Source organism: Agelaius tricolor, unplaced genomic scaffold (assembly GCF_023055355.1).
Source record: "Agelaius tricolor isolate 1412-34295 unplaced genomic scaffold, bAgeTri1.0.p SCAF_1, whole genome shotgun sequence".
In the NCBI taxonomy this organism is placed as follows: Eukaryota; Metazoa; Chordata; class Aves; order Passeriformes; family Icteridae; genus Agelaius; species Agelaius tricolor.
In genome coordinates, this window is record NW_027269261.1 from 47,474,031 (window position 1) to 47,496,236 (window position 22,206).

At 38.5% G+C, this 22,206-nt stretch overlaps 1 protein-coding gene across 12 annotated transcripts in view; it reads right to left on the minus strand.

Moving 5' to 3' along the window:
• RGS7 (regulator of G protein signaling 7) overlaps positions 1-21,969 on the minus strand; it is a 250,885-nt gene extending 228,916 nt beyond the window's left edge. For 5 of the 12 annotated variants that reach the window (XR_011680081.1, XM_071432724.1, XM_071432752.1 and 2 more), the window contains exons 1-2: positions 21,566-21,969; positions 20,337-20,448 (exon numbers count right to left, since the gene is read on the minus strand). Coding sequence is in view for 11 of the 12 variants with exons in the window: in XM_071432724.1 (XP_071288825.1) it covers positions 20,337-20,414 (78 nt within the window). In the remaining variant the exon portion in view is untranslated. The remainder of the gene's footprint in view (positions 1-20,336; positions 20,449-21,565) is intronic. The other 7 variants (XM_071432768.1, XM_071432760.1, XM_071432777.1 and 4 more) reach the window with 3 other exon arrangements.
• Positions 21,970-22,206: the final 237 nt, after the last annotated feature.

Consider the following 22,206-nt stretch of genomic DNA (forward strand, 5'->3'; position numbering starts at 1 on the left):
ATTCAGTGCTCTATGGCATATCTATATAAATTCAGAAAATGTGTTTTTATCTTACCAACTAATAAGAGCATTCATTTTCAACTTAGAACAGTGACTGTACCTCTAAAGCAAAGGTGCCATGGTGATAGGAAAACTCCAATCACAAAATACTTGGACTTAAAAAGTCTCTACTGTGGGGTGCTTTGTGAGGCAGAGTACCTTTACTGAATCTTTATTGAATAAGGGGAAAACACAGGAGGTGCTGCAAGCGAAGTCTTTTAGCACCACATCTACACAGCCTCCCTAATTAGAGCATAGATTAAAAAGAGATGTGCACACTTTAGGCCTGAATTCCATGGATGGCTCCTAACAGCAATGCTAGAAGCTGACTCATCAGAAGCACTGTGACAGCACAGAAACCTCATACTTCCTTGTACAAAATGGGGAATACAGCAGAAAACTTCTCAGCCTATGAAAGAGTTGGCATTATTTTGCCCAAATATCTTTTCACCAATATAAAATACCCGGGGAGAAAGCCAACCAAAATTTTCCACCATTTTAGTGCAAAGAAGAAAATGTACCAAAAGATACACAACAATGAATAATCTGCCTTATAGAGAGTGCTGCAGCACTCTTTAAAGTGTATTCAACAGGGTGGGTACCAGGAACAGCTCTGTCAGCTGGAGCAGACACAAATGGGCTCCACAAGACAAAGATAATCATGAGATATTCTGCAAGAGAATATTAACTAATCAAATAGACAATAAATTAATGTTTGCCTTCTTTAAGAGAAGATCGATTAGGAGAGTTATCTACAGAATAGTTTCATTTTATAAGAAAATAACTGGTCACAGCTTTTCCTATCATCTTGGCATGTTTTGGATATAACATATATTTAGAGAGAGAGTGTGGGAGGTCTGTTACTTCAATACATTGAAAACAGCTTAATATTTTAGAAAAGAGAAGGCTCTATAGAAGGAATGTTTTACTGTGACAGTGGACAAACAATTGTTCTGGAGCCCTGGAAAACTTTTCCTTGTGTTAACCAGGAACTGGTGAGGAAAGTGTTGGTAAAAGAAGCTGTTCTAAATCTTCCACCAGTTTATGCAGATGCAACCCTGTTGGGGGAAAACAAACTTTGGCTGGAGCGTCTCACTTAACCAAGCAGATGACCATTACCCATCCATTTGAACACCAAATTTGCAGGGTACACATGCTTAACCAGTCACTTCATCCACTCTCATAAATAACCTGAAAAAGGAAGCTGTTAAACTCCTTTTTGAGAAAATGTTAAGCAGGGAAAGAAAGAGTCATTAAATTTGTACTAATTCACAGTTATGTGGAGACACACATAGACACACAAAATCTTCAACAGTAACTAAAAGTAGCCTCTTGGTGGCTGCAGCCACTTTCACTTTTTAAAAAGGTGATTTGTTTCCCAGTTCTGAAAATGCACACAAGGAAAGAATGTAGTCCTAATGAAAAGCTACTTCCAATAGTTTTAGAGTACGTTATTTTTGCATAACAGTCTATTTAGAAGGACCCCACTCACATACTAAGAAATTCAGACAGAGTTCACCTATTCGGAATATGGTAAAACGGAGCAAGATTAAAAAAAAAAAAAGGAAAATTAAGCACCGGGAAGAAGGATAACAGAACCAACAACAAGAGCATTATGCATTGGATGTTAAGATACCAGTGGTGTTACAGGCTTTACCTTTTTACCTTTCACAGGAAGGTGATGAGATGACAAAAATTTAGCCACTTATCATAAAACTTTTTCAGTGGCATCACAAAAATTTGAGCAGTAAGTTATCTCTGGGACTCCTCATTAAATCATCCAATGGAAAAGCATTTTATGCTCTTCATGCCTCCTGGTACAATGGAGGCAGGTTTGTTGAAGAACTGTTTTCCAAGCTTGCAAAACAATACTATGAGTCCTCCAGCAATAAAACCCACACGTCATAGCTGTGGAACCCTGGAAGCACATGGGAACACTATACACTAAACTATAATTCAAAGCAGCAGCTAGTATGGAGCTATGTTTTAGATTTGTGATGATAACAATGTTGATAACACAGGGAAGTTTTATTTACTGCCAAGCGGCACAAGCACAGCATCAAGGCCTTTACTGCTCCTCACTCCAGCCCACCAACAAGTGTGCTGGGAGTGCACAAGAAATTGGAAGGAGACAGAGCCAGGACATCTGACCCAATGGACAGTCTAGACCATACAGCATCATGCTCAGCATATAAAGCTGTGGAAAAGGAGCAGGAGATATTCAGAGTCACGGCATTTTTCTTCCCAAGTCACCATTAAACATAATGGAGCCCTGTTTTCCTGGGAATGGCTGAACCATGGGAAGTGGTGAATAAATTACTTGGTTTGCTTTGCTTGCACACACAGCTTTTGCTCTCCTGTTAAACTGTCTTTATATCAACCCACTAGTTTTCTCAGTTTTTGATTCTCTCCCCAGTCCCATAAGGGAGAAGAGAGAGCAAGCAGCTGTGTGGGGCTTAAGTGCCAGCTCAGAATAAAGAACGACAGTCCTTTTTATAAAAATCAATGATAAAACTATCACCTGGATAATCTTCCTGCTGTGTGTTTAAATGACTTGAAAAGTACTCTGTGTCCTTGGAATAAATTGACTCAAGTACAAGAGTACAAAATGCAAGATAAGAAGAGAGATCAATACAGTAATGTGCAGGTAAGTAGGTGAGCCAATAGATACTTATCAGTGGTAAAGCAGGTAGTTAAATATCAATACAATGCAGCCTAAGATGAGAACGCTGATAAATTACAATGATATCAACCACTAATTTAATGTCAACTAGTACATCTGCAAGAAAGTCATCAAACAACAAATGGTTCCATATGCAAAGCAACATTAGCGAAACTCATTATCAACAAAACTGGATTTGTATCCAATAAACAAAGCACAATTTAATTAAAATTCCTTTAAAAAGTCAATTTTAAAATACTAGTTCAGTTAAAATATTTATCATCTACTTTATAAAACATAGACAATTAACATTTGGAAAAGGAAGAGATTTTATTATAGTTAGGCGGTTGGATGATGGACTCTCCTCAGGGAAACAAACAACCAAACCAAAAAAAAATCTGCCTCTCCTTGAATATAGAAATTGTTTCAGAAGGAAAATAAGGAATCTCCAAATTCATACCTCTAGCTGTTGTACCCACCAGCATAAAGGCCTGCATTCTTCAACTAGAAAACCTTGCCAAGTGTTTTGCTTCTAAGCCAAACATTCTGCAGTGCAAGAGGAGGTATAAAACCAGATCATGCTGAAAGTAAGTTCAGCAGCATGGTAAATTGTACCTGTTAGTTGTTGTGTCAAAGACAAATCACACAGTTTACCTTAACTGAACTACGGAAGGTTCTAAAAATACATAGCCATGTAGTCCTACTAATGAATGGATCTGCCTTACCATTTTGGCAACATAAATGCTCAGCAACAGTCTGTCTCCTGCTAAGACTTAGAAAACCAGTGTTGATACTGAAAAAACAGCAAAAAACCCAAACCACAAAAATAGCCAACAAAAAAAAAAAAAAAAAGAAAACCCCACACTGAAAAAAACACCACTCCAATCCCCTACAAAGAAAGCCACTTTCAAATGACTCAATGGAATACAAGAATAGTTTAGGTTGGAAGGGACATTTAAAGGTCACCTAACTTACTGTGACCTATGCAATGTTATTCATATTTGTCAAATTTCACATAGTCATGGGTATGCAGTCAGAAAAATCTTTTCTTATTTTCTACTAACTTTGGTTCAGAATATTCCTTAAAAGTATAGTGCCATTTTCTGGCAGTTTTAAAATTTGACCACTTAATCAGGATCTTGTAGTTTATGCTGCCACTACTAGTGTTTATTTTTTTTAAGTTCTGCAACTGGGATACTAAAATAGATCTCTTTCAAAAGCATACACTAGCCTGCCCATTAAGTGATCAGTCACCAACACAGTTACAGGAATACTTGTTCCAAGAATCTACAGGTAGTATTTCAGCATTTCAAAGTTTATGATGATCAAGGATTGAAATGCTGAGTGCAAATGGTCATACAGAGACACATGAGACAGAATACAAGCTTGAAACTTAAGAACCTCTCAAACAGAACAAGTCAAAATCTGTACAGCAACTGAAAAAAAAGAATAACAATGCCATGTATTTGATCAATCAAATCAGAGTAATAAAAGCCAGTGCTCTTTTGGCAATTTATTTCCCTAAACATTCCCTTCTCCAAGCACATTAATTCCATGTAATAAAATGAGATGATAATATTACCCAGCTTTTTTTTTTTCATGCTGTTTACCATCAGTTCATCCAATTAGTGCTTGCAAAAATCACAACATTTTTTAGGACACCTGCACTGATAAGTGTATGTATTTCAAAGGAAAATCACAAGTGTACAGCTTAGTTTTCAATTACCCAATCATTCCTCTAAAATAAAAACATTTGAAAAATGAACTAACATAATAGAATCAATTTCAAAACTTCGTGCAACCTTGGAACTTCATTTTAAAACTGGAATTCAAAGTATTTCAAAAGTGAAAGAAAATAAATACACCTCCTTTGAGGGAGTGTGGTTGAAGTTAGTCATGAAATAATGCATAGAACATTCTCCTCATCTCTTGTGTATTAAAAAAGTCTCATTTTTTTCAAAGAGTCTCCAAAAAAGACAAAATTCAGAAACTGCAAATCCCATTTAAGGAACAGCACATGGAAATATATCTGGGACATTACTGGAGCACTTTTAAGCTGTGAGATCCAACAGTACCCTGCAGGAAAAAATCAATTTGTCAGGCTGTGAGATAAAAGGCATTTTTCTCTTGCCATATTAGTGAAGCACTGACAATCAAAGACTCTGTTCATCTGAACTACAACGTCTGGTGAGCACTTCAAGATAGAAAAAAATATGAACAGCCAAAACTGAAAAAGGCCCTTGCAGACTATTATTAAAATAAGCTCAGAGAGATTTTCTTGCTTAAAAAGTAACAAACAGGAGTCATTGGCTGCAGTGGTTGAGAAGACATATGGTTCTAACAGAGTTTCTATAAATATCACTTGCAATTGTTACTTGATTTACTGAGTTGTAGCTTTCACAGCAATATTGCTTGATTAATATAAAAAATACATATTTTTGTACCCTCACAATGGAAATTGAATTCTTAGCCTTTCTTAAAAATAGTCAATGATGACAGAGTGCACTTGGAAACAAGAAAAGTTATATGCAAATAAACTGCCTTTCATGTACATCAAATTCAAGAGCATAAACATTGTCAGCTGAGATGCTTCAATTATTCTGGGCATCAACAACTCTGATTTTCAGGGTCTCTGATTAATACTGTAAATGTCATTAATCTGAGAGGATGTTCAAATTATGTCCAAAATCATTCTGCTTCTGCTTTTTATTTAATAAGGTCTTTCTCCTGCATCATTTAAGATGATTGCAAAGTTCAAACTGCTGCAAAGTCAGGCATCAGTTATAAGACTTGAGTGGAAACAGGGGTAATAATCACTTGTTTGCTAAAGGTCATGGTTTTCAATAGGGCCTCTTAGATTACACTCACTGAGAGTCTAAGTCTGCACAAGTGACTAGTTTTGGATAACAGCTATGGATTTGACCTGTCATATTTACCTCAGTTTTACTGGTAATGTGTAAAGGGTATGTTCTGGTCCACAGATTGTAGACCATGTAAGATTTAGAAGACAAATCCTGTGGCTCTCTCATTACTTCAGAAAAGGCAAAAAATTTAGACACTATAAAGGCCATTGTATTTGCAACCAGACTAACTTGTCTTCTTTTGTGAAAACTGTTATGGGGGACTTTTGGCAATACACCAACAAATTAACAGTGATCAATTACCAAAACATTATATCTATATGTATCACTAAATACACAGATTTTCTTTTGGATCATTGTTTTTGTACAGTGAACAATTCAGTCACCCTAATATAAGGGGATAACAAGGATGTCCTAATAAATTATTACTTATGTTAAAGAAGATAGAATGTTGGTAAAGAAATGTAGGGGTCTTTTTACAGAAATTCCCAAAAGTTCAAGCAGCAGATGATAGCAGACATTTTTCCTGGTACTGGTATAGGCTGACAACTGGGCTCCAGGACTAAAAACACAAATCATATATTGTCAAATTCCTGGTGAAGGAATGCAGGGGTAGCTGGGTAAAACAAAACCTATATAGTAAAACTCAGATATAAAATAGAACTTGGGAAGCAACAAATAAAGAGCAAGCAATATGGTCATGTTAGCAAACACAGAATTAGAAATACAAGCAGTTCCAAGAAGGAAGAAATACTTACCATCAAACTTATACTGTTTCTATGAGGATGCAGTTCCTTCACCACCCTTCTAGAAGACAACTTGGCATTATTGATCCTAGGGCCCTCAAGAGCTTAACAGCAGAGAAAGTAATGGATACCAAACAGCTCATGTTTGAGTTCTAGCTCTAAAACTTTTTGAAATCAAGAACAACAGGATAATTGGGGATAAAGATTTGAGAGTCTGTGTAAAATATTATAATGGGACAAATAAAAACTCTGATTAGGATGCTAATACTTTAATTAGACTAAGAAATAAATCTTGCCTCTGTATATAAGCTGCATTTTTTTTTAGTCCACATCAACTGTATGTTGTGTTTAATTTGGTCCCTTGCTCAGGGAACATGGTTTAAATTTCAGTGCAATAAAATCATGCAAATTAAGGATTTACTAGATTTCTATACTGAACTGAAGCACTGAAAATAGAACTAAAATTTCAAAAGTCTGATGGCTCATAAATTTTTTGTGATTGCAGAAGGAAAATCTTGATGAGCCTCAAACTGTAATTTGTCATGTATGTCCCTCAGATACAGCCAGAAACTGCACTAAACCCAACATAGCATCAGACTCAAAATCATGCAGCGTCTAGGACCATGACTCAACCTCATTAGCACACAGCAACATTCTATAAAAACAACTTAAAGGGATATTGATTTTAGTGTTATAAGTTGCTACTTATAATTAAAAAAACTCAGCCTCTGAGAGGTAAAGATGCTTTTGACAAATACATCGGTTTAGCATCATGGATTTTAGTAGCGACATAATAAGGTGTTCTTAATGTTATTTTACAAAAGTTCATGAAAAGTGAAACAAAAACTGGACACTAATCCAAACTGAGGAAAATATTTTATGTTTCGCCAAAGCTCATCATTCCAGAGCACAACTTAGGCAAAACTAGAATGCCAGAATACCCTACATGGGTACATATGCACACACAGAGTTTGGGGAATTGCATCCTGCTGGCAACGGCACAGAAGTCAATAACATCAACCTCAGTGAAAACAAACAAGCAAACAAAACTACACCACCAAAAATCCACAAACCAACCACAACTGCCAAGCAAAAGAAACAAACAAGCCACTTGATTTGATAATCATGTTTCATGGGAGTACTGTGTATGAAGCTGCATAGGTTCATTCAAATCATCACTATCCACATTAGACTCACTCTTTCCCTATGAATGTAAATTGAAAGCCTGCTTCAGCATCATGAATGTTAGGATATATTGCTGAAAGATACAATTAAAGTATATGTTACAAAAATTAAAGCTTGGGGTAAATGGAGCGTGGATTAGTGTTCCTTGAGTCACTCACCATGACACCTATTCAGTGTTCTGACTAGCTTTAAATTCCTGAAAATGTAAATCTCACAAACATGGAACCACACATCAGTTGCAGATACCCTCTGGGTTTTTAGTAGCATGAATTAAAAAAAAAAAAAAAAAAAACCCAAACAAACAAAAAATCCCAACACCCATGTGCTTGACCTCCATAGAAACACAAGCACTTGAACACAGCACTTAGAGACATTACAGAGTGAGATTAGGATGCAGTGGTTATAAAGCACAAAATGCCATTCTGTCAATAAAGGTCAGCACTTCCATCATTCTTGCTTCTTTCAGCACATGAGTTTCAGACAATTTATAGGAAATGGAAGGGAAAATAACCAAATAATTGGAAAATTTGTTAAATATGCCATCTGGTCTTCACAGATGGGTCTGTACCGTAGGTCATGTACATCTCCTTTCCTCTGTCATCACTTACTGAAGAATTAGAAGTAGGTAAAGGAACAGAAGCAATGACTCTAGAAAGCATATTATCAGCACACCATGTGGAGATTTAGCCACTGTGTCTCCACTTACACTCCACTGGGAGACAGACAAAGTTTTCCAGGCTGATGAAACCTAACTCTAAAGGGAAACAAAATCACTTCACCAAAGCCAAAGTTTGGATCCATAATTATTCACAGTGGAATCACAACTGGAAAAAGGTGTGTCAGAAAAATAAGGAAATAATAGTTATTGCAAAACTGCCATCACGATACTGTACAATGTTCAAAACCACAATCTTATCATCAGTGTGCCTTCATAATCCACTTGAATTATCTCCAAATTGAAAATGGGAAAGAGAGGTAGAGAATAACCACCATTTTTTCAAACATGACAGAAGAACAATTATTCATTCCATGTTTCCACTACCCAATTTTTAATCTAACTCCTTGCTCTTAAGCAAACAGCATTCTGGTACCATTACAAGAATTCTGCAGCCATGAGGAGTTTACGGTTTTTAAAGCACTGCACAAATCAAGATTTTCTGTTGTTCCAATCTTTTCAGAGAAATGGAAAGGGGTCATTTACTTTTAAGATAAATGGTTTTTCACATATTATTTAAAATAATACCCACCTTTTTTTTTAATCTGTTTCCAGAGTAAAGCACAAAGTGTCTATGTGTCTTTCAGCTCATTTGATATGGAGTGGTTTATTCAAAACCACTCAGCAGCACAATCCAGACAACTTCTCACACTTTCACACTCTTCCTGCATGATCACTTTCAGCCCTATAGGGATGTAATCAGCTGAGATCTGACATTAGGACAGTGATGTAACAGAGCACTGACCACAAATCACCCTAGCCTTGGCAGAAAGTATGGATACTGCTGAATTCTAGTATAATACACTCTCTGCCACTGTTTTGCCACTGTGTTCTAATGCAGATTATGTCCTCAAGACTCCATCCATTTCCAGGAAAAAGGTGCTATTCTGGCTACTGACTATTATGTCCTTTATTCTCACTTGTCAGATATCATTCGCTGCATTAGTAGTCCATGTTACAATGGATATATCAATTGTAGAACTTATTTAGCCTGGGGAAGGAACAGGTAATTGAAAAGTCATCATTAAATTCATTTTCTTTGAAGGGAAAATGGAAAATACTAATTTTTTTTAATGTTTCATCTAATTCATTGTACAATGTAGCCTACTTCAGCGGAAAACAAGAAAAGCTGGAATTTACCCCTCTAGTACACCACCACCAGAGCCCCAGTGTGCAACAACTTCTGTAGTAGCACTTCACCAACAAAGAAAGCTTGTGGTACTACTTTTTAAAGAAATAACCTTAATAACTTTAATGAGAACAGCAGTTACTCTGCACTTAGTGCCACATAAGGCAAAATTCCACCTCTACTTCTACAAGGTAAATAGGAAAGAACCTGGCTAAAAAAAAAAAAAACAACCAAAAAACAAAAAAACACTTGAGGAGGCACCTTTACCCTTAACTGCATCTACTACAGGTTTGAGACATTCAATGTCCCCAGGAAAAGTAATAATGCATTTCTAGTAACATTCTGAACTCTAAGTGGCTAATACATAGGCACAGAAACAGTCCATCTTGTAAATACTAATCAAGATAGCTTGGAAATAGAATAGTACAAAATTATCAGTGCAACCAACCACATAGCTATACCTTAAACTGATGTTGATATATTCATATCAGCCATGGTCTATTCAACTAAAATCCATTTACCATGTCTACATGGATTATATGCAAAGGTTAAAGAGGTGGGATATGGGAGAAAAGTGAGAACATACAGAAACATATTTCTTCTTGCTAAGACCTGTCAAGATAAAAAATAAAATCACTGACATATGGACCAAATCATGTGAATGACTGAATTTGTAGCAAATTTCAGTTCTATATCGGTGATCCTCAAATACTGTTTAGAAGGTGATACAAAGACCATTCTATGTACTGGGGGAAAAATAAAAATTACTTAGTCTCAGCCTTTCCTGACTGGTCTCCCCAAATCACTTCAATGCCTCTTATTTTGTATTTAGATTGAAAATCTTATGCACAAAAAATGTCCTTTCAGCTTGCCAACAGACTGCTACACCCTGCAGCCTCCCATGTGTAACATGAGTGCAGACAATTAACAGCAGTGTTTAGGCTGATGAACACATGGTGACAGTGGAGACTTCCCACCCTGGAAACCACAGAACAAGGATCAATGAATTAAAACCACTGTCAAAAGATTTGATCAACAATTTGACCAGGGCAGTGGCACCAAGCTCAACATCTAGCATGGAAGACCTCTTTATGAGACCAGCATTCATTGTTTCCTCAAGAGAACCCCTCTCAGCATTCCTGGGGGATGTGTGTTCCCTACCCAGGAGGAAGAGCACCACCTAGTGAAGCTCCAGCACCCTTTCTTGAAGCACCAACAGAATTCTGGTGGTCTTGGTCATCCCTGATTGCCTCGCCATATTCCCCAGCTGGAACAAAAGGTATGTAGCTCACATGAATACAGCGTATTGCAAGTGACAGAATGATGCAATTTTAAAATTTTTCTCTCTGTGCCTCACACTCAGCATTCTGTCCTTGATGTACTCCAAATCCTTTAATACTGCCAAAAGAGACCAAGAATAAACCCCCATACAATGATCTACTGAAATAAATTATTTCACAGAACACAAATGTAGAATTCCTGTTTGAAGGGGAAGGAAGACATATAAACCTTCAATGCATTTAAATTAAATTTATATACGTATTATATAAAGATGGCAAGTGAAGGCCCTGAGCTTCACCTTGCACAACAGCATGCCTTATTTTCTGTAATTTATAGCTGAGAGTTCCTAAACTTTGGAATATGGAATTAGAAATTATTTTCAAGTCCAGTAACTTGGAATCAAAGTTGGCCCTCAACTTCTGCAGCTAATGTAAAAAAAAAAAACCACTAATGTAAAGCAAAATAATCCCAGAGACAACAAGTGTTGGCTATGGCTTGCATCACCAGCTATGTGTCACAATGTCTGTTGAAAGGCGGATGGCATGACAGCCACAGATACACCACAGATAAATTCAAATACAGCTACATAAATAGAATATTTCCACAGGTTTTTCTTCTCAATGTACCTCAAAACAAGATACAAACTCTACCTCAATACTTGTATTGAGGACAAAACAGTGTATTCAGTAAACTGCTGAATATGAACGTCAACATCCAAAAAAAATGCTATAGAAATGGAGTGGAAGAGAAAGCAAGATCAGAACTATTTTTTTCCTTTCTGAACAAACTTAAGTGCTTCAGAGCACAACTATCTCTAGAGCAACACATTGCTTAAACTCTGAAAAAGATTTTCCTATAGCAGAGGTACTCTTCTTGTGGTACAGATTTTTAAGAAATGAGCACAGATAAAACACTGTATCAGCTATTCATTTAAACAAGCTGAAGGTATTTCTTCTCACTTTTGGAAACCAAACCAATGCATTACCTTTTATAGGCATTAGTATGGCTCCTGTACTGTGATGGACACTGATACACCCTCCAGTTCACAGGAGCCAGGATCTAGATATTTCAGGCAGGTAGTGTGATGACTCCACCAAGTCACAGACGTGATTTATGAAAGGGCACTAAAAACCTTTAGCTCCTAGTGACTTGAATGAGAATTTTTGTTGCTTAGTAACTCTTAAAGAAACTGAGACATTTGAAAACTAGTAATGCTGTGAGCAGCCATACAGAACTCTTGTTTATAGCATTTTGGTTGTCTAAAACTGCATACCTGTAACTATAGCACTTTACCACCTAATGTAGTACTTAGATAAACTTAAAGTACTTTGCACAGAGCCAACAGATCCTTATAAAATTTCACTAAAACTTGTTTAATTATACCACAGACCACCTATTTTGCACAGCTAAAACATACCACTCTGTACAAACAAAAACTATAGTATAGCCCTATACAATAGCATTCATACATTAACTTTTACATTTTTTCCTAAGAAGCCATCCTTTATCACAATTTTGAACTTATGCCTGCAGCACTAAATATGCTAATATCAAGGGGTTTGCAGTACAGCCACAAAATGTTCTGTATTTTCTCCTTCATACAGACAGACGTATACAACATAAAGAGAATTCTTACTGTAAAATACTTGACTAAAGTTTCTGTAATTTTGAGGGTTATTATTAAGCTTTGTCATTCTTCTTTTTGATATTGATTCTACATCAAATGCAATTATATGTCTCCTGCTGATATCAAGAGATGCCATGAATCTACATCTGAGGGTAGAATCCAGCTCACAGAAGATTAATACTTCTTGCAGTTTCTAGGTCAGAGAAGTGTAGGTGTTAAGAAGCATTAATATGTCTTTCAAAAAACATTCAGTAAACTGCTTATTCATCCTGATACAAAAGGAAATCAGAAAAACTGTAGCTTTCCATCAGAATTAAGGGTGCTTTTAAACAGCTAATTGAAATGTTTCAGTGCAATTAATTTTCATAACATGGAAGAAAATGTACAATAGTGTTATGTCACATACATGAGGCATAGTAAAAAAACTATTATATATTTAAATACAAATGCTATACATTTTTAGTACAACCATTTGGTCATCTCTATTGAATAATGAATCAATAATCAATAGGTCTTAGGGCAGCAGGACTCTGCATGGCTGGGAGGATATGCCTATACACACATGTACATTCGCATTATACAACCATCTTCATCACCAAGAATAAGTGGAAGAGACAAAAAATTCCTTTGATGTTACAGGGAGCAGTTTTCACTTTCAGCTAGGTAATCCTTGTACATCCAAACTGCTTTGTGAAGAGATCCTCTGTGCTTGCTACCTCTTTCTCTGTGGCACAATCTCCCTAGAACTTCACACTCCATTAGTAAACAGGATTCAGCACAGGTCAGAGCAAGAAAGCAAACACACAACTCGAGCAGAAGTGACGCAGAAGAGCTAATACAGCTTCAAAATTCCCATTTTACTGAGTTTCGGTAAAAACAGTACATGAATGCCAGGAGAATGATCATTTCACTGCAATGGATAAATTTCCATCCAGATGGTTCTTGGTGCTTATTTGGCTCTTGACTGAGGTTTTTCAGATTCAAACCAGCACATGTTTGATATGAATACTACACGATAAATTCTTAGAGCCTTCCCCAAAAGGATTTCTTGTTTGAATGACACCATGGATCTAATAGACTTCAGTTTCATTTAACAGCTATAGAGATGCACTTGATTGAGTAAAAATAGTGAAACTATAAAAATCTTGAAAAATAGGCCTCTTCATTGGAAAAATATGGATAAAATATACATTACAATGTCATCTTTCCAGTTTCTAATCATCAGCAAAAACTTTTAGCCAGAAGTATATTTGAGGGAATAACAGTAAGAAGGCAGTAACAGTAAGAGTAAGCAAGACTGATGTCACCCAGCTTTGTGATGCCCTGACCACCTTCACGTTCAAGGCAGTTTCTCTGAAACTAAGCCCATAAAACTGTCTTCTCTAAGACACGCTGAGCATTACCAACTGAGAAAGATCCACAGCAGCATCTGTAAAAGGAAGCTTTCAAACACAGATAAATACACACACAAGCACAAAACCAGCCCCAGATTTTTGGAGGCTAAATAGTCCAAATGCCACAGTCCCATTCCTGTCAGTTAAGAATTTCATAAGTTATCTAGTAAAAGCTTCCCCTGGCAGTTGCAATGAATTTATGAGATGCTCCTATGCCTATTCCTACAGCTCTATTTCTTGGCCAGGCTGCTCTCCTGCACTAACCGAGGCTGTTCTCAGGTGCCAAATGAAACTGCAGTTCCCAACTCTGCTTCTCAGACCGTTCTGCTCCAATGTCCCCCATGGCTTCCCAGCCAGCCTCATTCCCACTGTATCTATTCCAGTTACTCTTATAACCAACACATATTTTTAAAACTAGCTCAACCTTTTTTATCTTCAGTTTTTAGTTGTAGCTGGTGGCAATCTCTCACCAAAAATCAAAATTCTCAGCTGATCTCTTCACCAGGGGAAATTGCACTTTTTCTTCAATGCATCATCATCTCAAAATTTCAACTGAAGATATTTTTCTGAAGTGGTCCATCTCTACTAGTACTAAGTCCACCCTCAAAGTTTTCTTCCCTTATGCATTTTGGTAAGGTTCATATTAACACTATTAAAATTCAGATTTTTCTTGCCCCACTACTGAAATCTGTTTCCATAAAGAAAAAAAAAAAAAAAAAGAGGCAGGGAAAATAAGGCAAGAGTAATGGATGCCATTCCAGGTAGTTCCAGGTAGTATTTTGCAGTCTTAGCTCTATGCTCCCTCTTCTGTAGAAAATAGTTTGCTCCTTTTTTTACCAAAAATAAAAGGATTTTTAGCTTTTACTCTGCTCTGGCATGTCACTATTGCATCCCAGTTTACCCATCTGCAACACAGAGAATAATTCTATGTATGTCTTTCACAAAAGCTTTGCTTTTTAGAGTCATAGCTGAAAACCAGCTATTGCTCACATTCTATATTACTACATATCAGCACTGCTTATCCTTCCACAGCCCTGACAGAAAAGTTTTAAAGCAGTAGCGTATTTTAAAAAGTTGTACGTACATGGAAGTATTTTATTGTATTTACCAGTATAGTTCTTATCAGCTTTGGTGGGGACCTGTCAAATATTATGATATGATAGAGTTACTATAAAATTCCTGCAGTCCACAAAGAATGCTTTAAGCCTGAACTGAAAGAAAACAAAACTCCAAAACAAACAATTTCTGCCTCGATATTGCACGTCACTCTCAATAGCATCATTGTTTCCATAGCTACAAATGTAGACTGCTTCAAAGGAAAGAAGCAGAGAAACTGAAAATGACAATGCACAATCAAAACAGGCACATACATTTTTCAGACGGCATATGTGGGATGGAGAAAGGAATTACCATGGTGGCACAGAATGCTGTGGGGTTTTTGCATTTGACAGTAATGCCAGTGATGTGAGCACATCAAGCCCAGAACAGTAAGCAGCAGTAAACCTCTCACTGCAGTATCACTTGACGTATTTCTACACCTAGTGGAAGGAAGAGGAGAACAGAAAGGATGGAAAATACCAGCAGGAATCACCAAAACAGGACAAGTGCCCCTCTCACTGATCTAGCCACCTGCAGACTCAGATGCATTTTTAATCGAGTTTCCTTGGGATTTTTAGTCATTCTATATAGTTGTGAAGACAATCAAATCCTTTATACTGCTTTTATCTCAAATGATGACAAAATTTAGATACATGCTACACCTAGCACTAACTATAACCATTCCAGGAGAGAAAATAGCCAAGTGAATCTGCACAGAGGATAGATACAAAACATTAGGGTGAGAGCATATAGGAAAACAAAAGGCACTCCACAGCATCTAGCATCTATTCTGTCCATCTCTATTAAGTTCCTGTTCCCTAAATTTCCCTGTGCAAAATCTTACTTCACTATCAACCAGCTAATCCAGGACTACAACTTCCTCATGACTTATTGGGTAGGAACATAAATTCTTTTCTTACTACAGCAGGAATTCCCAAGATTCACAAATGTAGATCCTTCCCCACCAATTCTAAAATGATGAGTGTTGGAATAACACCAAGACCATCAACCAGACTCACATCAGTGCCACTCTTCTTCTCAGAAGAAGAAACAGCATAATCTGGTGTGTAATATAATATTTTTTAAAAAAATTGTATAAACACACTAGGAAAAACTACACACACACACACACACACACAAAAAAAAAAAAAAAAAAAACACCCCACACAATTTATCTCTAAATACCTTAGAGCACCCTGAATTTTCCAAAGTAGTAACAAACAAGATGCCCTCATAGAATGTCATGGCATATTCAGAAACATGTAGTACCAGAGTGATTCTTCTCTTCTCAAAGTGAGTGACAGCACCAGAAAAATCCACCTAAAATGTCCTTCCTTAGTCTTGCAGGCTCTAAGGAACACAGTTATCCATGATATCTTTTTTTCCAACAATCTTTTCAGGGAGCAGTTAACAAAGGCCACATGAGAACACAGCACTATCTGCAGTCTACACTGGAAGTCATCGCTGGTGGAAGCAGAGATGGAGAATGGTTATTAAAAGATGGTGTCACTGTTTCCTCAGGTGTTGCTCCTGCAGCTATTGCCCCTTTGCACCAACATTGGAAAGTATCAGGCTTTGGAGGCATGGTTTCTATGGAGAATATCAGATCACGATAAACTAAGGAGTTTGAGATTACAAAGTCAGCCCTTGTTATACATGAGTACTTACATATATGACCTTCCACCACTGTCACAGAAACAGAACAAACACCTCATTATCTTTATTAGATTATAAAAGCCCCACTGTCAGTGATTTTAATCAAACTTGGCAAAAGCTATTTTAATACTTGGGGCAGTGAGGAAGGTAGAGAGCCAAAATCTCAGCCACAAGAATATTACCTTTCAAACAAGGATAATCTTATTGCTACAAAATAAAGCTATCAGCTCTCAAATGAAATTAGTTCAGGCAGCAATACAAAAACCATTAAACTTGCAAATCAGGACTCCTAATAGTTGCAGCATATGTTTGACTGAAAAAGTAAGCAAAGCACAGACCAGAAAGATAAAGAAAGGTTTAGCAAGACCAGTAGTAGGTCTAAAACAGAAGTTCCTAACAGGAAATTCTTATTCTTTTAACTGTGCACAGAGATTTAAAACTATTTAAAAAAAAAAAGGCTGGTCAGGCTCTGAAACTTAGAAAAACTCTACAGTATGGGCCTTCTACTACACTACTACATCTGAAGTTTCTTCCCTAAGACCTAGCTTGCAGCAGCAAGTTAGTGTTGCCAAAATATGAGATTTCTGCATGAGCAATTTGTGATGTTAAAATACTAGGGATTTCAGTCTCTTATCTCTTTTAATTGCTGACTAGAATGGACTCTGTCAGAGAAGAAATGAAAGGAGGGGTTTTACATTTTTCATATTTGCCTCAGGCTACCAGCAGAAAAATTCAGGACTTTTTCTAAGGTATGTCAGTGCCAATGATGTGTCACATGTCATTACTTTATAATTAGGCTGATAGACAAAAAGAATAATGCAGCTGACATCCTATTAAAATAAAAATTATTCCCCAAGGCCTAAAAACACTGACACAAGCATCTTAAAAGGCAGAGTAAAAATTATATAGGGAACTATTTATCTGTGCTGCTGTCTTTTCCAGATTCAAGCAAGTTATTCTTAGTTATGTGTGTATTGCATATTGAATTATCCTATGCTGATTTTTTTTTAATTCTCTTTTGAAAGCAAAATCTAATGAAACCACTGTTCAGCTAGGAATAAAAGCTACTATGAGAATAAGATACTAGCTACACTCTAAATTACTTGAGATTACAAATTGATTATCAATTGTTCAATTCTTCAAATAAGCAACTAATCAAAAAAAATGTATTTTAAAAAATAGAAAACCATCCTTTTTTGTCAAGAGTTTGAGACAATTAAGCCTTAAAAACCAAATTTGAAAACACTAAGACTTGATTCTGCATAAAATTTTTTATACAACGCTCCAGACAGAATTAGGATTTAGGCAATACAGGGCTATAACTCCATGTAGTTAGGAACATATTTAGTTCAGATTGTGTCTGGAAGTTAGACAGACTGGAAGAATTACCAGATTACAAAATTATGGTTTATAGCCAAAATAACAGTCTTCACAGCATAGCCAAATTTTAACTCTCCGTTAACATAAGTAAGAGATATCCCATCTATTCTTTGCCAGTACAGATATCACAAAATGGGTGCTTTTCCATCTGTTCATGTATAAACTACTGGAAGAAAGCATTTCCACCTTTGTGCATTTTGACAACATTATTCAAAATATAAGACTTCAAATTCAGTTCTGACTGAACCCAGCCAGTAGCATGTTTATATTTTTTTCTAAAAACTGTTCATACGTTTCCAGTTGGCCAAAAAAGAAAGTCCTTCACAAAGCTGTCAGATCTAGTTCTTTGTTCATACAGTGCTTTCATTCCCAACACAATGACAGACAGAGAGAGAAGTGTTGTGTTTTCAAATGTATTACAAGGAATCCTGTGATTTAGTTGTTCCTATTAAAGAATTATACTCAGAGATGATATACTCTAAAGTGACATGATTTCCACTTGACTATCTTCCTTTTATGTTCCAGACCCAGAATTTAGAACATGTTTGCTTACACCAATATCCTATTTCAAGAAAAGGCAGACAACTTCTTGAAAAGCTATCTATTATTTTGCTGCCTGTTTCTTGAGTACTGCCAAAGGAAGGGCTACTCAGTTTTCTCTACCTACTCTAACACAGTGTGCATAATCTGAAATTATCTTTAATTCACTGTGCTACAAAAATAAATAGGCAAAAAAAAAAAAAACCAAAAACCAAACAAATAGGGCAGGCAATGCTGTAGAAGGTCAGTATTTTCAAGGTCAGTATTTTTCAAAGTTTAATACTCAGAGCATAACTTGTGCTCTTAGTGACTTAGTGACAACAAGGGAAGGACCACTGCTGCACTGCAGGACACAAATTCATATCATCCCTTTGCAGATGTATCACAGAGAACAAAAGAGGTGTTTGATGTCTTGATTTGCTGAGCATACACCTGAGGTGGTGTGTCCTATTCCCACTCCTCATTTTCAAATCTCCTGTGCACCACCAGGACTCTCGTCACTTCCCTCAGCTGTTCATTCAATCTGGATGCTGCTCAGAGGTGAAGCTGCCCTGAGGCCATGATAAATTTTGGCATGAGGTCATACTAAACACCATAGGTGACAAATTTTACCACAAATTTTACCAAACTCACCAAAGGAAGAGAAAAACAGTTTCTCTGTGTTGTCCTTCTGTGTCCTAAATAAGCGGAGAAAAGACCTTTTTGCCAGCATTGAAGTAAATGGCAAATGTGGAAAGATTCTGTTTAGAAAGATCAAAAACCTATAACGAACAATATAAGATCTGGTATATTGCTTTTCATATGTACAGCACATTTTCATGTATGCAATTGCCTTTTGAAACACACCTGTGCTGTTAATGGCAAGGTAATCCTGTATTTTTCTAGATGTGCATTCGTAGAGGGATAACCACATTTACTTATGTAAAAAGGAACCTAATTTCACAAAACAGCAGATACAACAAACTAAGTGAAATCAGCAATGTATCTGAAAACATGAAGAGAAAAAAAGCATGCATCAGACTTCAATTTGAGACTATTTTTTAATTTCTGGGAAAAGAACACTTACCACAGTTACTGTTTATACTTCAGTTCACCTCAAAGACTAAACTGATTATATATCAGATGTTTTCTATTATAGTTAACTTGTAAGGGGAAAAGTCAATGCCTCTAACAAAGTAAAGTATTGATTTTTTTCCACCTGGTAAAAACAACCACAAACAAGTTAAGAAGCACTGTGTTCTAAGAATAAACAAGCAGTTGTATAATTACTTATTTCAATTTACAACAGCAAAATTATTTTTTTCTCCACTATTATTGGAATTTATGTTGTTATTCCTTTTTCTTAGATGCAATTAAGACTTTAAAAAAAAAAAAAAAAACAAACGTATAACTCAAAATCTCCAAGCATTTACTCTCACTTAAATTAAAGCATAATCACTAAATAAGCCTCACTATTAGAGTTCAATACCTGGAAATTTAGTGTATTGATGTTGTAAGAATAACTACACTAGAAGCCTTCCCAGAGAAAAATTCTAAAGTGTATGGTTTTGGGGGGTTTTTGACTTGTGGCAATCACAGATAAGTGAAATCTTTAATCAGTTTTTCCCCTCATATGAAATAAATTAATGGTTCCAAACTTCTCTGCACAAGACAGAAACACTGTATTGTACAGTTAATATTTAGCTTTAATACATATGAAATCATTTTACAAATAAAACTTTTAAAGTGAACACTTGAGCTGAAAACATGGTCCAGTCTCTGGAACATCACCACCATCACATATCATATGTATCAATGCAGAAAGTGACTGAAATACATCAAGTATCTCAAATTGAAAAGCAGCTGCTTCTGAACAAGATGCAAAGTTGACGTGTGCAAATTTTACCATTTCAAACCATTCAACAGATACAGTAATTTCTCTATTCAAGGAATTGGAGAGAAACAAAAATAATGGCTTCACTTGCTAGGCAAAAAAAGTCCAGGACTTCACCTTCCTCAGCTTCTGAAAAATACAAAGGCTTACCTTTCTGTACACCAGCATGTTTGGGGATTCATCAGCCACCCCATTGCTGCTTTGCCCATAATTATTTCCTTGTGCCATGTCCCACAAATTTGATCCGCTTTTGGATGCTGCACTGTAAAAGGTAAAAGTGGTTTCAATAGGGCATCGCCTCAGGTCTCCTTGCTTCCCTGATGATTAATGGACCTGACTTTCTACCAACACGTTATCAAAATCAGCGTATGCTCTCGCTCCAACAGATATTTACACGGGAGCGAAGCTCCTAATTCGCCATTTACTGTCATTACTCTCTTTTGCCGGTAAATTATGGATGTAACGTGTTGATCTAATTTAAACATTAATGAATTGTCACTGGGAGCAGCTCCCTGACACACCGCTAACCACCACATCACACAGACGCCTCCTCACAAAGCGTTTCTTCCTCCCCTGCACGGAGCTCACCAAGGGACGCTCTGCGCCTTCCAGGCCAGTTTTGTGAGGGCTGACTCGGCCCGTGACGTGGATTCAGCAGTGCCCTCCGCTCGCAGCTCGGGTCATAGCAACTTTCACAACAGTCAAACGCACGAAAAGCAAACCAGACGCTTTGAACCTCCCTGTAATTCACCAGCCCATCTGTGCTCGTACATACGGCGGGGCAGGGGAGCAGGTGACGAGGGAAAATGAAGAACCAAGCCAGAACACTGTTCCGGTTGCTTTCACCTACTTTCATCGCACTTTACCGCCAAACACCGGCTCCCTGCCAGCCCCGTCTCCTCCCCGCCCTCCCCCGGGTCACACGGGAGCTGCACTGAGCAAGAGCTCGGATCATGCCGTAGCTCCGGCTTTGCACGCAGGTGTAAGAATGTGCTCCATCTACAGACCACACCGGCGGATGCGGAGAGCCCGGAGAGCCGCCGAGCCCTACTCCAAGCGCTAACCTCCCGAGCCCTCCCCAGCCCCCGAGTCCCTTCACCTTCGGGCTTGGCTGCCCCCCGTCCGCCCTCCGGCCCGCGCTGCCCCGGCAGCGCCCGCGGGGTTTGCGCGGCTCCGGGCGGCCAAAGGCCGGGCGGACCGGACCGGACCGGCTCCCCCGCGGGCAGCCCGGCGCGGCGCCCGCAGCTCCTTCCAGCACCGCGGACAGCGGCGGCAGCGGCGGCGCCGCCCGGGGGCCCGGCGGGAGCGGGGCCGCGGCTCCGCGGCGGGAGGCGCGGGGCGGGGGCGCGGAGGGGCGCGGAGCCCGCCCGCTCGGTTACCTCTGGGCCAAGGTCACTGCGCGCTGGCCGCGGCTCCTCGGCTGCTCCTGCGGCTCCTGGCGCGCCCCGCGCGGTGGGTGTCAGCCGGCAGCGGGCGGAGGGACGCGGCGATCGCTCATCACACACACGCACACACACGCACTGCGGGCGGAGGCGCTGCTGCCGCTGCCGCCGCCGCCGAGGCTGCGGCTCTCCCGTGCTCTGCCGGAGCGGCGGCAGCTCAGCTCAGCTCCCTCCCCGCAATGGAGCGGCCGTCACGTGGGGGACGGGCACGTCAAAGGTGCTGCCGCTGCCGCCGCTCCGCCACACAGCAGCAGCCTTCCTCCTCCTCCTCCTCCTTCCTTCTCCTCCTCTTCCTCGGTGCGCTAGGCTCCCTCACCGAAAGCAGCGGCCAAGAAACTGCAGCTGCCAGCAGATCTGGCAGCAGCCCTGTAAATGAGATTAGGCATCACTGGTGGGCTGGGCAGGAAGAGAATGTGGGCTAATGGGATAGGGAAGGAGAAGGGGAGTTGTTGGGGAAACTGGGTCGCCTCCCTCATATTTCTTTACCGACAAGGAATCTGCCTCTTCCTCTATCTTATGCTGGACACATCGTGTATTTTTTTCAGTGAAAACTAAGGAGAGCCTGTGCTCTGTTGGCA